The sequence below is a fragment of the Perca fluviatilis genome, chromosome 14, assembly GCF_010015445.1.
Source record: "Perca fluviatilis chromosome 14, GENO_Pfluv_1.0, whole genome shotgun sequence".
Classification (NCBI taxonomy): Eukaryota; Metazoa; Chordata; class Actinopteri; order Perciformes; family Percidae; genus Perca; species Perca fluviatilis.
In genome coordinates this window covers 8,639,282-8,656,666 of record NC_053125.1, presented here as the reverse complement: position 1 = coordinate 8,656,666, position 17,385 = coordinate 8,639,282, and the positions used below count along the sequence as shown (strand labels likewise).

At 40.5% G+C, this 17,385-nt stretch overlaps 1 protein-coding gene and 1 pseudogene across 1 annotated transcript; both read right to left on the bottom strand.

Annotated features, from left to right (window-relative positions):
• Positions 1-5,400: 5,400 nt before the first annotated feature.
• Positions 5,401-7,443, bottom strand: LOC120572371. Its single transcript, XM_039821665.1, has 5 exons — positions 7,388-7,443; positions 6,880-7,221; positions 6,505-6,630; positions 6,369-6,403; positions 5,401-5,995 (listed from the first exon to the last, which is right to left on the bottom strand). The coding sequence occupies exons 1-5, from the start codon at positions 7,431-7,433 to the stop codon at positions 5,816-5,818; spliced, it is 729 nt and encodes a 242-aa protein (XP_039677599.1). The 5' UTR covers positions 7,434-7,443; the 3' UTR covers positions 5,401-5,815.
• Positions 7,444-10,367: 2,924 nt separating this feature from the next.
• On the bottom strand, positions 10,368-12,026 carry LOC120572393 (annotated as a pseudogene).
• Between the last annotated feature and the right edge of the window lie 5,359 nt (positions 12,027-17,385).

Here is a 17,385-nt window from a genome sequence, read left to right as displayed (position 1 = left end):
AGTCAGGATGAACTAGTCCTTCTAGCGTCAAACAACTTTGAATCTGAGTGGATTGAGTCCTCAAAGAAAGTGTTGTTTGAACTTTGTCCAAACACGCGAAGCAACGTAGTGACTTTTAAAAGGTAACCAGAAGGATGTAAACAACATCAAAAGTTGCCTTAAAGTATTAACGAGTGTGTGGAAAACATCCCACGGTGTTTCCCATTACCTGGATGAATTGCCCCGTGACGTTTAACAACATGGACTCCCAACTGTTGCCACCCCCCACCACACACACACACACACACACACACACACACACACACACACACGCCTCCCCCTCGTCCTGTTTTTGCTCTTCCCATCATCTCTCTCTTCTCTCTGCTCCCTGCCTTTGGTCCGGTTCTTCATTTTTTTTCTGTTTTTGCCGCCTCCTCTCTCTTTTTTCCTCGGGTTTCCTGGGTCGAATCTGTTTCCAATCTACTCTGCTAGATGGAGCGTCTGCGCAGTGAGATCTGCGCGCTGAGGCATTCAGTAAAATTCCAGGCTGATGTTGGCGAGGATCTGCGGTCTGTCACCTCCATTATTAATCGCAGAGTAGCTAAAATGGAGCGGCATCTGGTGCCGTGTGTTAGTAAGAAGCATACCCAGGATATGTTGAGTGCAGTTGGAATCTCCAGTGCCAATGTAGGCCTAATGGTTGGGGCTTCTTCTGTGGACTTCTCAGGCGGGGAGTTGTATGCGGATGTAAGCACCCTTGGGTCTCCTGATACAGGACATTCCACGTCCGATGTCTCGGCTCCAGCAGTCTCTATGGAGGCAGCTGGGGTAGTCGGCGCTGGGATGTGTGCGGAGGCGAATGGAAGCAAAGAGACTGGTGCTACGTCAAACTCACCTAAATGGAGCCTTGTGGTGAAGCAAGCCCGAAAACAGGGTTGAGAACCGGTCTGCCCCGGTAAAGCAGCGCACTGACAAACCTGCGCGCAAGAGGCCAAAGCCTGTTATTGGCACGAGTGCGCAAAGTAACATAAAAGTGGTGCGAACAAAACAGGTTAGTGTGTTTGCTACAAAATTCTCACTGGATCTTCATGCAGAGGTGCTGTGTACATATCTTAAAGAAAAACTCAGCCGGGATGTTCATTGTGACTGTTGAGTGTGAGGATGTTGCGACGGTGTATAATCCGGAGCTATGGCCTGAAGGCTCTATTGTGCGGCGATATTATGAGCCACGCACAGCGAGAGTTAAAGGGTCCAACACGACCATCTCTACACCGGTTGCAATGGGGCCCGTTGGAGCTGCGGCCCCGCTATCTTAATCTACAAACAAGCGTGTTGCATCCTATAACTGTCGTGGGCTGCGTGTTGGCAATACTGCTGGAGATATGGTTCGGCGTATGGTTGTGGATAACCTGCTGCAAAAATGCGACATTGTACGTCTGTGAGGTGTATTTTCATCCTATTTTATCTGATCATTCTATATAACATGTATGTAGCCTGCTGAACTAAGACCCACACAGGACACAATAACTTCTTCGGGGTTAGTTTATTTCTGCAACATTGGCAGTATTTTCAATTTGGCAGAAAGGCCTAAACCAAAAAATAAATAAAATAATTAACACAAAATTACCCGAAACATACGGCAGTGGCTAAGGACACTGACAGAAACCAAAAATAAAACAATATTAATATACCTTCAAAATAAACTCCAGTTGATTCTTAAATGTACAGTTTGACTTAGAAAGCACTTACATTTCCCAGAATACAGACTCTGAAAAACGGGCTTCACCAGGGAGCGCACAACGTCACACACTTGTCACTCTGATGTCTAAATACACTAATACTTTACCAATAACCATATAAACTAGCATAGGTGAGGCTTAATGCATGCTAACAATACCTCGCTAACACATGGAAACACTGGCGTTGGCAGCTACACACAAAATCCATCGACATCCATCCAAAGTCAATCTCATCTATAACATATCATCCAGTTAAAAGATGAATACAGATATCATTTTAGCCTTTTGTACATACATGTTTTCAACGCAATATTTACCCTTTTATTTCACACAATGTACTCAGGATTCTCCACCGCGGTTGTTTCCTGATCGGCCCGAAAGGAAAAAGAGAGCGACCAAGAGGCACCGCGCAACTCTTGGCGTGTGACACCGCCACCTAGTGGCTGGAATAACTAACTAAAAATGTATCCTCTGCCAACAAACAAACAAATGCACATTTCTTTCATTTTTTTTGAACGCAAAATACATATTGAAACAAACCAGAAATAAATGTGATGGTGTTCAAATTCACCACCCGGCTACATGTATTTGAGCTTTATCTGAACATTTAGGACTGGTATCTAAGATTCGACAGGAGACCTCGTATGAACTTTACTTTCAGAAGACACCTCTTTGGAAACATCTGGGATGCATTATCAATGGCCTTCCGAGATAGAGCCAGTTGGCTTGTAGTCATTGGTCAAAGTATTGTTTCCTCCCCCATCTATGTTACATATGTTATAGAATATATACCATGTTCAAACAAAGAAAGCCAGAGGACCACTGGAGAATTGGGAAAACAGGTCCTCTCCGAGCTCTGCAGAGCTTGTACATGATGCTGATTTCTTGGATGTAAATAAACCTTTATGATCAAGAAACAGTGTCAGCGGATTCCTCTCCACATAGCATTACAGCATCGCTACCGATTACACCACATCTGCAAGAAACTTTTTTATCTAAGCAGGATCTAGGAAAATTGAACTTTTTTTAATGACAGTTTCCATGGAGCTGGGGAATCCACAGCGGACCTTACTATGGGTATAGTGAGAGGACTGATATCAGGGGGTGTGGCTGTCCTATGGCACAAGAAGCTAGACTTAGTGATAAATGTCATCAGGACTGGGGTTGACTGGTGCTGTACAATTGAAATTTAAAAATAAAGATCTTATTATTCTCAATGTATTATATGTCATATTATATGCCCAAGCTAACATGTTGGTAAGAAAATTCCACATGTGCACGGATGACGTCAAAATGAGTCTGTTTAAAGCTTATTGTACTCCTCTGTATACTGCTCCCTTATGGACTAAGTTCAAAAAGGCAAGCATACAGAAGCTCAAGGTTGCTTATAATGACTGTATGAGGATACTGCTCAAAAAACCCAGGTGCTCTAGTGCAAGTGACCTGTTCTGTAAAGCGGGGGTCAGCACCTTCCAGGCATTGTCTCATCTACAAATTTATTTGTCGCCTGAACGTCTCCCAAAATAGCATTTTTATGCTATTAGTAAATCCTAGGTTTAGTGCCATACGATACCAATCATCACTATGGAAACACTGATATAAGTGTCTTTTATAGAAATGTAGTATTGTTGTTTCTTCTGGCTTTTATTTTTTTTTGTATATGTTTTTATTTTTTTTTAAGGTATGTTGTATGTCATGTCTGTGTCTTTTGAATGGACCTTGAGTCTGGAATAAAAACGTTGATTGATTTCAGGATGCCGTTCTTCTTTAGCAGCTATGTGACAAAACATAAGCCTGATTAGTTAACTGACCAAATACTTAGCAGTGGATTTGTCTGTTAAAACTTAATACAACTGAATGTGCAACACGTACCTGTACCTTTCTGAAGTTTCCTGTTTTTAACAGACAGAACAATGACAGCTATCATGAAGAAAACCGTCTGAACACCCAGGATCACAATTATTCCATCAGACTCCTCTACAAGAGAAAAGACAGAATTAGAGTCTGTTTTTAAAAGAGATGTTTGAGATTGAAATGACTGGCTCTGTGGACACTTGCACAGTGAAAAAGCAGAACCTTACGTTCAGTCTTTAAATCCACTCCAAAATGAGATTCACCGGTAGCTTTGAAAAAACAAAGTGACGAAATTTGACACACATTGATTTACTGTTTTTTCTTTATGCTGTTTTCATACCACTGTGACAATAAATGTGAGATTCTGTAAATATGTTGGAAAGAGATGGACCTCCACAGTGTGAGACTCAGAAGCTGAGACAGAGATCCAGCCTGAAACAAACAGCAGAGACAGAAAGAGAGTTATCCTTGAGCGTATAATGCAGCACTTAATGTATTAATGCAATGACAACAATAATTCAGTTCTTATTTGAAAGTTGAATTCTGGCGGGTTATTTGTGACATTATTTGGTGCTGAGAATAACCAAGTGTCAGTACTTACTGAAGCTGCAGAGAAGTAAAGCTGTTATCAAGGTAAAGATCCTTATTGTTTGTACCGCTGATCTCTTATAAAAGAGTTTAGAGAGGCGGGGTTTCTTTTTTTTCCGCACAGCGACCTGCCAATGCAATGCCTTGGCACATATTTAAGCTCAGAAACATTTGGTTCTTGGATCTTATGTCATACACGTTAAAGCAGCCTTACCTAATCCATAACAGTCTGGTATGACATGAAATATGACAAGATCTTCTACCAAGGACCGGCTCCCATATAATGTTGTTAAAGTGCCCATATTATGCTCATTTTCAGGTTCATAATTGTATTTAGAGGTTGTACCAGAATAGGTTTATGTGGTTCAATTTTCAAAAAACACCATATTTGTGTTGTACTGCACATTGCTGCAGCTCCTCTTTTCACCCTGTGTTCAGGTCTCTGTTTTAGCTACAGAGTGAGTCATCTCATTTCTGTACCATCTTTGTTGGGAGTCGCCCATGCGCAGTAGATACTCACTTAGTCGGTGCTTTGGCACAGATATTAGTAACGGGGAGAGTCTAGACTAACGTGACTAGATAGAAGTGTAATTATGGTAAACACCGCCTCTTTTATGTGAACGCGTGGGTCGCTGGATTGGGAAACCCTGGGTTGATTGAACTAGTTGTTAACCACTGTCGTGACACAGCTTGTGCGGGACCGTGGTGGTTAGGTTTGGTGAAGCTGTGGTAACTCAAATAAATCCAGGGCATGTTAATTCGTAGTATAGGCCTCTGGTGACATGACATGAGTGATGGCAAGGCCAGTCAGCCGGTCAAGCAGTCCACCTCCTGGGTCTAGACTGAAATATCTCAACAACTATTATTGTCATGACATCTTGTAGAGATATTCATGGTCCCCAGAGGAAGTAGCCTAATGACTTTAGAGATCCCCTGACTCTTCCTCCAGCACCACTGTGAGGTTGACATTCGTGGTTTTAAGTCCAATATCTCAGCAACTGTTGGATGGATTGCTATGCAATGTGATGTCCGCTAACATTGATACTGTGACCATGTTAGCATGCTAACGTACCTAGCTCGGAGAGATTTAGATTAAGAGACTTCCACTTACTTATTCCAGTGTACTTGCCTACAGAATACTGTACAGTTTTGAATGCAAATGATGACATAATTTACAAAGATAAAGTAGTTAAGGGAGTTTATTTGAAGGGATGAGCAATTTTATTAATTGTACAGCTAGTTTAATTGTTTACATAAAACAAGTAGGCTAGTTTCACAGCTTTATTTTTACACTTTCCACAGAGCATTGACCTCAGACACGTCATGATCTTTACCTCAGTTCTTCTCAGACCACACTGTGCTGTCTCTTCCTGTCAAACAAGTTATGTTTATCACTCCCTCCTCCCTTCACAAACCATCACACCATTTCACTCACCCTGTAAATAAATCTGGCAGTCATCAGTGTCCTTTCTGCCTCTTCCTCCATCACACATTAAGCATGCTCTTTTTCTCTCAGACAAAATAAGACAGATGGACACTGACGAAAGAGAGACAGAAAGAAACAACAAACAGCAAATAGAGAAACATTATTCTAAATTTATTTTTTGGCAGTAGACTCCTCCCACACACTATCCACATAAAAACACATCAGCAGATTAACATAATGAAGCATCGGTTCCAGTCTGAGCTGCAGTTCCAGATGTTTCCTGAGTCTTTCTGGTGGCAGCATACACAACATGTGGCTCCAGCTCTCTCTCTGATGCAGGCCTGCCGCTTCTTTTGGGTTTTGCCTGGAAATTTAGAGCTGTGTAGTTCAGTTCATCTGAGCCCAGATCCTGTAAATCAGAATATTCAGAGTCACACACACTGTAGCTGAGTTCGCCAAAAATCCGTAAAATGTCTTTGTAGTTTCACAAAGGAATTGTTTAAACTAAATTGAGTGTTAGCTTAGCTAAGAACAAACATGCTTAGGAGTAAAATCCCAGCTGTGTTGCACAATTTAAATTAAAACTAAGAAAAACTCAGTTAAATGAATATGCCGAGGTTATTCAAACTACTTTAGGACATACTGTAGGCCACATTATATGACAAACTCAAATGGCCTCAATAGTGGTTCTCTTTTGTTTTAAAACCATTTTCTAACTGGTAGGAAGGCTTTATGTTCTTTAAAACTATAACACAGTTTATATAAGTTAATGCTGGGTTTACCTGGTTTCTTTCTGGCTTCAGTTCTTCATTCGCAGCTAAATGGAAAAACAACAAGTCTCATCAGTTTATTATTACTGACCATATACTTTGCTTTGGATTTATCCATCATATGCATCAAATTATAGATCAGCTGTACCTGTCTGGAGTGTCCTGATTTTAACAGCCAGAACAATGATGACTATATTGAGGAAAACACCCAGGATCACAATCATGACGTTTGTTATTCCATCAGACTCCTCTAGGTTAATGGTAGAATGGCTGTCTGTTTTTAAAAGAGATTGTTGAGATTGAAATGACTCTGTGGTTACTTGCACAGCGAAAAAAGAGAACCTTACTTTCAGTATTTTCCATCAGATCTGTTACATAACTGTTATCTTTAAAACATACAGTATAAAGGAAATAATTTGACACATTGATTTCTTGTTCGTCTTAATGCTGTTTTCATACAACTGTGACAATACATGTGAGATACACTGTTAATATAATGAGAAAAGGAGATCTACAATCTTACCTTGAACTTTTAGATATGTTGCATTGACGATGACTGTATGTCTTTCTATGTAAAATCCACAGAAATACAGTCCAGAGTCAGATAGATCCACTCTCTTGATTTTAAGAAAGACCGTAGAGATGTTGGAACTCATCTCAAATCTATTTTGAAATTCACCACAGAAGGAAGCATTGCTATCATTTGGGTTCATAAAGGAGACACAGCTGGGCTTCTTTCTGTTGATCACTCTGAACCATTCTGTTGTAGTTATAACTCTGGAAATGTTGGCGCACATCAGAGTGACGTCTCCACCAGACTGGACCTCCACAGTGTGAGACTCAGAAGGTGAGACAGAGATCCAGCCTGAAACAAACAGCAGAGACAGGAAGAGATTCATCCCTGAGCGTATCATGCAGCACTTACTGTATTAAGGCAACAACAACAATAATTTGGTTCTTTTTTGTAAGTTGAAATGCTGGTGCGGAGTCACATGATTTGGTGCTGAGAATAACCAACTGTCAGTACTTACTGAGGCTACAGAGAAGTAAAGCTGTTATCAAGATGAAGTTCCTCATTCTGCGTTTAATTGTGTCACTGCAAAGATAGTTTGTAGCGCTGAGCTCTTATAAAGGAGTTTAGAGAGGCGGGCTGTCTTTTTCTTTTCATCTTGTTGCTCACAGCGACCTCTCAATGCAATGCGATGCCTTTGCACATATTTAGGCTCAGAACGTTTGGTTCTCAAAGTCTCTTATGATAACACATATCTTTGTCATTTGGTGCATGCTGCAATCTCTGGATAGTGTTTGGGTTCATTCTAAAGGTTTCCATTGGTCAAGTTATGATCTTCTACCAGAGACCTGCTCCTATATAAAGAATATATAAGAATGTTGGTAAAGGATTCATTCACTCTGCATCTTTGTGTTTAAATGGAGTTTTTCTGTTGATGCACATATCTGTCCAACGTGCCTTTTTCTTAGATTTCTGTAACATTCTCCACATACATTGAAACCTTTCAGTTGATTAACATGATAGCAATTGTTGAAACATGAAATGAAAAGTTTTTATGCTTGGCTGAAATGGAAAAAGATGCTGTATCAATAATAACAAAATGCCACTTAGTCCACTGGAAATCAACTCGGCTAATGAATCATCACGTGCAAGTATGTGACTTATAGGGGTGATAGAATGATTATATACGGTATTTCACGCTGTTCCTTAAGGTCTCCTAATAAGGTATGTAACATTGGTTGGGCTGAAAATGTCTCTTTTGCTGTTTTTTGGCCCTAATGCTACCCTGTTAAATGGGACTGGACTGAAATGAGAGCTTTTCTGCCTTATATGGTCTGCTCATGAATATTTAGATGAGCTGCACGCTGATTGGTTGAGCTTAGCACGCACAACACACACACACACACACACACACATACACACACACACACAGAGACACACACACACGTTCCCCTCTGTGCCCTGCTTAAAAGCCCTGTGTTTTATGACCCCTACACTCTGACCTCCCTATGCAGACCAAAGCACCCTTATACATTAGCAGTGAATGTGGTGCAAACAGTAATAAATACGTGGAATACATATAAATTACAGTACATTACTTTTCATGGCTATATGTACAAATAGTTAATGAGAACAGCCTGATCCCATCAACTATTAAATTGAGTGCTACTCTAACCGCGAAATTCCACTAGTGCAGAAGTGACGTGTTCTGGCTGCGACACGGTTTTGTTCCGTCCTCCTCCACGCACCAAACCACCCCAGGAGTGTTTCAGAAGTGGAGGGTCTTGCTGCCCGACTCACTGAAAGGCTCTACAAGTACTTGAAAGAACAATCATACGTTTATTAAGCTAGTATCTACCTTCCACTCCAAACACTCCTACATTTAAAGTCTATGCCTTATCTTTTCCGGTGTTGTCCTTAAAAAGGATCTGTGGTGTCGTATAACGTTAATATGTGTTTTTCCACCTCCAAGATGAATCTCTTGTCATCCACGGTGTTGTAGAGGAGACATATACGATATTGGGATTTCTTTTGGTAACTCGACTGCTCTCATCCTTTCACTTCTTGGCCCGACTGTTGAACAGCCAGCGCCTAGCATGAAGAATAGACATGGTGTATATTTTTAGCGGAGTGGAGAGCCTCTTCTCACTCCTTGAATGTGCTGCCTCGTGGTTGGTGGAATAATAGTACATATCCACTGTCATGCGACCTTTTCCCGCTTCCCATTCATTTTTAATGGGAGCAGCCATGCAATGCATTCTGGTAACGTCGCGGGGACTTTGAAGAAGCGGGGTGTGGAGTTGCCCACTCCTCATTTGTATAAAATTGAATCCAGGCTACTTTATGCAAATGCCTCTCAAAAAGTCATGAAGATCTTTTCAAACTAACTGTTGTCGATCTGAAATGAAGTCAGATTCATCAACTGCATAGTCTATTTTTCGCATAAACTGTTTACAGAAACACATTTCAGAGAACTATTTTCGTAAAATAATCAATAGTTTTCCAAACGAGCCGCCACTATGGTGTGTTGTAAAATTCAGAAGCAGACAGTCCAGCATGAAGCGTTTGTCCAATCAGGTGCAGCCATCGCGGTTGTAGGAGGGTGTGGCCTGTTTTCTTTGCTTGTCAGTGGTCATTGAAGATAAACTGCTAATGGCAAGCCCACTAGCATGCAATGCTGGAAAGTGTGGGTGATACCTTCTGTAAAAAAAAAAAACGCCTATATGGACACGTACCATAATGAGCATTATCTTGAATGGCCGAGATGGCTGGCGCCATTCGTGGCGTAGGCGTGCCTGGTCAAAATTAGTGATAATAGTGCCCAGAGGATGAATCCCAATATCACAGCAGCTGCTGGATGGATCGCAATTAAATTGTATGAGCCCTAACATAGATACTGTGACCATGTTAGCGTGCTGAACGACCTAGCACAAATAATTGCCTAAATGACTTTCTTTTTCCAGCTTACTTCCCTGTACTCTAGTGAAACTGTTTCAGTGCACACATGTCAGGAACCTGATAGTTGAGAGTGTAACCTGAGATTATAGCTGAGTATGGATAAAATGGAGAGCAGTGTACTCTGGCAAAAATTAAGCAATTGCATCAGGCCTCTTTGCAGATGTTGAAGTCTAAATATAGCAGTTTAATTTTATCATAAATATGTAAGCTAGTATCAATGCTTCCTTTGATACTTTCCACAGAGTGTTGACTTCAGACACCTCATGAACTTTACCTCAGTTGTTCTCAGACCACACTGTGCTGTCTCTTCCTGTCAAACAAGTGATCACTCACTCCTCCCTCCACAGACCACCACACCATTTCACTCGCCCTATAAATTAGTCTGGCAGCCGTCTGTGTCCTGTCTGTGTCTTCCTCCATCACACATTTAGCATGCCCTTCTTCCTCTCATAGAAAATAAAAAAAATACACAATTTTACCGAGAGAGACACATGAGCCAGTAAAAACCGATGTCAAATTTATTTAATGCCAATGAATCCTTCCACCTGCCACCCACACACAAAAACACATCAGCAGATTAACATAGGCTAAAGAAGCATCAGGGCCACTCTGAGCTGCAGTTCCAGATGTTTCCTGAGTCTATCTGGTGGCAGCATACACAACATGTGGCTCCAGCTCTCTCTCTGATGCAGGCCTGCGGGTTCTTTTGGGTTTTGCCTGGACATTTAGAGCTGCGTAGTTCAGTTCATCTGAGCCCAGATCCTGTAAATCAGAGTATTCAGAGTCACACACTGAATCACACACACTCTGTAGCTGAGTTAGCAAAAAATCTGTGAAATTGGTGGATTTGTTGGTAGTTTCACAGAGAGAGAGTTTTTTAGCAGTTTTAGTTTAGCGAAGAACAAAACTATGAAAAACCTACAAAAATTAAACCTAGGTTGTTCAAACACCATTTTGACATAGGCCACATTGTATGACATAACTCAAATTACTGCATCATACAGGTTATATTTTAGTTTTAAATAACAATTGTAACTAACAGGAAGGCTACACGTTCTCTTTCCTGACAAGATGTCTTCTGGTTGAGCATCTTTAAAACCATAACACACAGTTTATATAAGTTAATGCTGGGTTCACCTTGTTTCTTTCTGGCTGCTGTTCTTCATTCACAGCTAAAGGGAAAAAAAGACAAAAGTTTCATCAGTTAATTATATACTTTGCTTTGGATTTATCCATCATGTGCATGGAATTAGATCAACTGTACCTGTCTGAAGTTTCCTGTTTTTAACAGCCAGAACAGTGACGACTATTGTGAGGAAAACAGTCAAAACAGTCAGAGCACCCAGGATCACAATCATGACGTTTGTCATTCCATCATACTCCTCTACAAGACAAATGACAGAATTAGAGTCAGTTTTTAAAAGAGATGGTTAAGATTTAAATGACTGGCTCTGTGGTTACTTGCACAGTGGAAAAGTGGAAACCTTACTTTCAGGCTTTCTTTCAATATCAGATTCACCATCACCTTTAAAACTGAAAAATAAATAAATAAATAAATAAATGACATAATTTGACACATATTGGTTTCTTTTTTGTCTTCATGCTGTTTTCATACAACTGCGACAATAAATGTGAGATGTGTACTGTGAATATGATGAGAAAAATAGATCTCTAATACTTAACTTATATCTTACCTTCAACTTTTAAATGTATTGCATTGGAAATGACTATGTTTTTTCCTGTAAATTCCACAGAAATACAGTCCAGAGTCAGATAAATCCACTCTCTTGATTTTAAGAAAGACAGCAGAGTCGTAGGTGCTCATCTCAAATCTATTTTGAAATCCATCACACAACGAAGCATTTTTATCAGGGTACATAGAGGAGATGCAGCTGAGCTTGGTTCTGTTGATCAGTCTGAACCATTCTGTCAGAGTTGGAGTGCTAGAATTGTTGGAGCACATCAGAGTGACGTCTCCACCAGACTGGACCTCCACAGTGTGAGACTCAGAAGCTGAGCCAGAGATCCAGCCTGAAACAAACAGCAGAGACAGAAAGAGAGTTACCCCTGAGTGTATCATGCAGCACTTAGCCTACTGCAATGACAACAATATCTCAATGCTGAGAATAACCGAGTATCAGTACTTACTGAGGCTGCAGAGAAGTAAAGCTGTTACAAAGGTGAAGTTCCTCATTGTGCATTTAAACGTGTCACTGCAAGGATAGTTTGTACCGCTGAGCTCTTATAAAGGAGTTTAGAGAGGCGGGCTGTCTTTTTTTCATCTTGCCGCTCATAGCGAACTACCAATGCAATGCCTTTTTCAAGTTCTGGAACATTTGGTTCTTGGAACATCTTATTTTAACATTTTATATCTGTCAGATCCAATATGAGATAAGTTTTCACAAACAATTTCATTGACTCCTGCAGTTATATACAGCCATCATTTTAAGACACCTTCATGACCACCAACATGCCTTTACAGATTTCTGAACCATTCTCCACCTCTATTGAAGCCATTTCCTTTTTTTCAATTTACATAAAAATAATATGTTGAAACTTGAAAGAAGTCGAAATACTGCAAAAATGTTTTTACGCTTGGCTGTGGTGGCAGATGAAAACATCAGATATGTACTGATCAATGAGACTGTAAGGTTTCCCACATTAATACCTGAAATAAACATAAACACAATATTTCATGTTTTCCATTCTCTGAGATTTGATTGGCAATGATTTAATTACATCATCTGCAATGATTTAATGGCAAACAACTGGACAATTTGCAGCACCAACTCTCCATGAACCAACTCTTAATATGTACCTAACAATAGATGGATGGGAATTTGCATAAATTTGCATTTTTTGTTTTGGAAATTTGAGCTACATTTGGATGGACATTTTTTTTCTCCACCGAAGCAATGTCCATTACCTTGAGTCCAGACTGAAATATCTCAACTATTATTGTCATGATATTTTGTACAGATATTCGTGGTCCCCAGAGGATGAAGACTTGTGACTGTAGAGACTCTTCTCTAGCACCACTGTAAGGTTGACTTTCTTGGTTTTAAGTGAGATATCTTAGCCACTGTTGGATGGATTGCTATACAATGTGATGTCTGCTAACATGAATACTGTGACCATGTTAGCATGCTATAGCTCAAAGCATCTTAGAGTCTAAATACAGCCACACAGAGTCACTAACATGGCTGTGGACTCTTCATAGTGTATAATGGTACTTTACAAAGCAGATTTATCATTGTGTGTTAGCTCTAGTCAGGTTAACCATTGTTAGTAATACCAACAGTTAACAATGGATAACACTGTTTTTGGTGCATGCAAAAAGCGTAACAACATGTCCACAGATAGAAGTTGGACAGGAATGTGTGTACGCCTGATTTAGTGAGACACAAATAAGACAGAAGTGCTAACAACCTCATGTTACTACAGCTTTCACAACTGTTGATGCACAGAGCAGCCATGTTGGATTTTGTGCTCAGGGTATTGCAAGATTGTCTGAGTTCCGAGCTTGGAAATATGAGGTCAGGGGGTGTGTTTCCGACTTTGACCTTGGAAAATCCGACTTCCGGACGCACTATTGGCGCTTACCCACTGCTAGTACTAGCTCTACTCGTCTCGGCCGCGGTGCCCCGTCCTCCATTTTCCATTGCAGATTCAGTACCGCCTCATGCTTGAAGCGAGCGTGGCTGGTCGTCATAGCGACGTGGCAGGAAACTGCCGTGACCTAACGCGACACACAGAATGTCGTAGGTGTGTTTTTCTCTGCTGTTTGCCACTGCCAGAAGACACATTTTGTTTCAAAAGAAGCTGGAGGCAGCAAAAAAAACACCGCTGGCGGGTTTGTTCAGGACACCCCCATCTGTCGCTAACAATGATGATGCAGTGATTAGTGACGATTCTCTCCGACCAATCAGTAGTCAGCAGGTTTTCACGTCACCTTTTGGTATCGCCTCAGCCCGCTTGGAACCTCGACGGAGGGGATACTAAAAAAAAGTACCTGTCAGCTAGTACCAGGTACTTTATTTCATAATGGAAAACCAAAAAAGACGAGTGGAGTCGAGGCGAGTCGAGCAGGTACCATGTAATGGAAAAATACCATATAATCTAGTTTAACATCCCCATTCTGCTTTATGCTGCTGTTTGAGTTCTTGATTATGAGAATAGGTATTCCAGCTCACTTTCCTGCACTCTAGTGAAACTATTTCAGTGAACAGCTCTCAACATCAGGAACCTGATAGTGTAGACTATGGGCGTTTTCACACATACCTCGTTTGGTCCGGACTTTCAGACTTTTTAGTTTGATCCGAACCAAAATTACAGGTGTGAAACCTCCCCCGGACCATGGTCCGGATCAAAAGACCAAATTTTGGTCCGATAAAAAGAGGTGGTCTCGGTCCGGACCAAACTGAACCATGGTCCGGTTCGTTTGTAGTGTGAAAGAATTTTTTGGATGGTTCGGACTTTCGGACCAAATACAAGAAGCTCTGGCAGGCTCCCCTTGTGTTACAAGACCGGGGAAGCTCCCTTAAGGAACAGCTCGGTGCTTAGAGAGAGAGAGAGAGAGAGAGAGAGACGGTGAATGCGCTCAGAGCAGACAGCTGTCAGCTATCAGAGCAGAGAATACATCAGCAGTTTATTTGTTAAGTGGTAGTAAATGTACAGTGTAGGTTTCAGTTTGTCTCTGAATAAATGCTCCAGAAAGAAAGTTCCCGTATCTTGCATCTCAACATCACAACAAAAGGGGAGAGCAGCAGTCAGTTGGAAAAAACTCCGACACAGAGAGAGGGACGGGGATGCCCGCCTACAAACCAATCAATTATAATTATCTGGAGACGCAGCTCACGTATGTGATGACGACAGGACGTAGTTTTGTCACGTAGAGATCTTTAGCGCGCTTGCAAAACTGCAGTGTGAAACCAAAACTTACCAGATCAAATGTATACAATGTAACAAAAACATGAACCTTGGTCCGGACCTTGGTTCGGACTTTCATGTGTGAAAACGCCCTATGGCTGAGTATGTTCAAAATGAAGAAAAGAAATGGAAAATGAAGCTGTTGCATCAGGCCTCTCTGTTTAGTTTTGAATGCAAATGTCGACATAATGTATGAAGGTAAACTATTTAAGTGAGTAAATGTGAAGTGATGATGAGTGGAGTGATTTAACAGTGTCAGAGATTGATATACATGTTTTGAGGGAGCATTGTCCGTGTTCTGTGAGAATAGCAATTGTTTCATGTTGTCATTAACCAGTAAGCTGCTTACTTTTTATACTTTTATACTTTCCACAGAGTGTTGACCTCAGACACCTCATGATCTTTACCTCAGTTGTTGTCAGACCACACTGTGCTGTCTCTTCCTGTCAAACAAATGATGTGTATCACTCCCTCCTTCCTCCACACACCATCACACCATTTCACTCGCCCTAAAATAACTTTGGCAGCCATCAGTGTCCTTTAGTTCTCTTCCTCATCACACATTGAACATGCTCTTTTTCCTCTCAGACAAAATAAGACGAACACTCTGACCGACAGAAACATTCTAAATTTATTTTTTGCCAGTAGACTCCTCCCACACATTATCCACACACAAACACACATCAGCAGATTAACATAATGAAGCATCGGTTCCACTCTGAGCTGCAGTTCCAGATATTTCCTGAGTCTTATCTGGTGGCAGCATACACAACATGTGTCTCCAGCTCTCTCTCTGATGCAGGCCTGCGGCTTCTTTTGGGTTTTGCCTGGAAATTTAGAGCTGCGTAGTTCAGTTCATCTGAACCCAGATCCTGTAAATCAGAGTCGCACACTGAATCACACACATACTGTTGATGAGTTAGCAAAAAATCTGTAAAATTGGTGGATTTGTTGGTAGTTCTACAAAGGAACCTTTTTTTAGTAGTTGTAGTTTAGCTAAGAACAAAAATCATCTTGAATAGAATCCCAGCTGCGTAGCACAATTTAAATTAAAACTATGAATAAAGCTACAAAAATTAAACCTAGGTTGTTCAAACACCACCTTGTTTCTTTCTGGCTGCAGTTCTTCATTCACAGCTAAAGGGGAAAAAAAGATAAAAGTTGAATCAGTTAATTATTAATAACCTTATACTTTGCTTTGGATTTATCCATCATGTGCATCATATTATAGATCAGCTGTACCTGTCTGAAGTTTCCTGATTTTAACAGCCAGAACAATGATGACTATTGTGAGGAAAATAGTCAGAACAGTCAGAGCACCCAGGATAAAACTCTTGACGTTTGTCATTTGGTCAGACTCCTCTACAAGACAAATGACAGAATTAGAGTCTGTTTTTAGAAGACATGGTTGAGACTGAAATTACTGGCTGTGTGGAAACTCGCACAGTGAAAAAGGAGAACTTTACTTTCAGTCTTTGAATTCACTCCAATATCAGATACACCGTCACCTTTAAAACATATATAAATTACATAATTTGACACATTTGTTTCTTATTTGTCTTCATGCTGTTTTTTATACTACTGTGAAAATAAATGTGAGAAACTGTAAATATGATGAGAAACACAGATATGAGGATTAACTACAATCTTACCTTGGATTTGTGGATATTTTGCATTGACAAGGACTGTATGGTTGCTTTGATTAAATCCACAGATATACAGTCCAAAGTCAGAGGAATTCAGTATCTTGATTTTAAAAAAGACAGTAGAGATGTTGGAGCTCATCTCAATTCTATTTTGAAATCCATCACAGAAGGAAGCATTGCTAGTAGACCCGTACACAGAGACCCAGCCTGAAACAAACCGCAGAGACAGAGTGTATAATGTCTCAGTGTATAATGCAGCAGTTACTGTATTAAGGCAACAACAACAACAACAACAACAACAATTCTGTTCTTATTTGTGGGTTATTTGCCACATGATTTGGTGCTGAGAATAACCAAGTGTCAGTACTTACTGATGCTGCAGAGAAGCAAAGCTGTTATCAAGGTGAAGTTCCTCATTCTGTGTTTAATCGTTTCACTGCAAGAATAGTTTCTACCGCTGAGCTCTTATAAAGGAGTTTAGAGAGGCGGGGTGTTTTTAGATTTTTATCTTGCCGCTCACAGCGACTTTTTGCACATAGTTAAGCTCAGAAACGTTTTGTTCTTGGAGACTCAACATCTGATGATAACATTTTATATTTGTGTCAGATCCAATTTGAGACAAACATCACTAAGAATTGTGGATACATGAAGAAGAACTCCTCAGTGACTCCTGGAGGTTTATACAGCCATCACTGAAAACCCTCACCTAACCCAGAACAGTCTGGTATGACATTTAAAATATGACAAGAATAAAAGCGAGGGACCTGTGGAATCATATTTTGATGCTGCAATCTCTGGATACAGTGTTTGGGTTCATTCTAAAGGTTGTCATGTATCAAGTTGCCTTTTTTAGATTTCAGTACCATTCTCCACTTCTATTTACAGTACATGAAAAGCAATTGTGGAAACTTAAAATATTTTGATATCGCAAAAAGTTTTTACGCTTCGCTACGGCGGCAGATGAAAACATCTCCCCCAATTAATA

Excerpts from the sequence above, each read along its gene's own strand:
- LOC120572371 (XM_039821665.1), bottom strand. The coding sequence starts at position 7,433 with ATGAGGAACTTCATCTTGATAACAGCTTTACTTCTCTGTAGCCTCA. Across the intron at positions 6,631-6,879 it reads AACATATCTAAAAGTTCAAG|ACAGCCATTCTACCATTAAC; the intron begins GTAAGATTGTAG and ends TTTTAAAAACAG. Across the intron at positions 5,996-6,368 it reads TGAAGCCAGAAAGAAACCAG|GATCTGGGCTCAGATGAACT; the intron begins GTAAACCCAGCA and ends TCTGATTTACAG.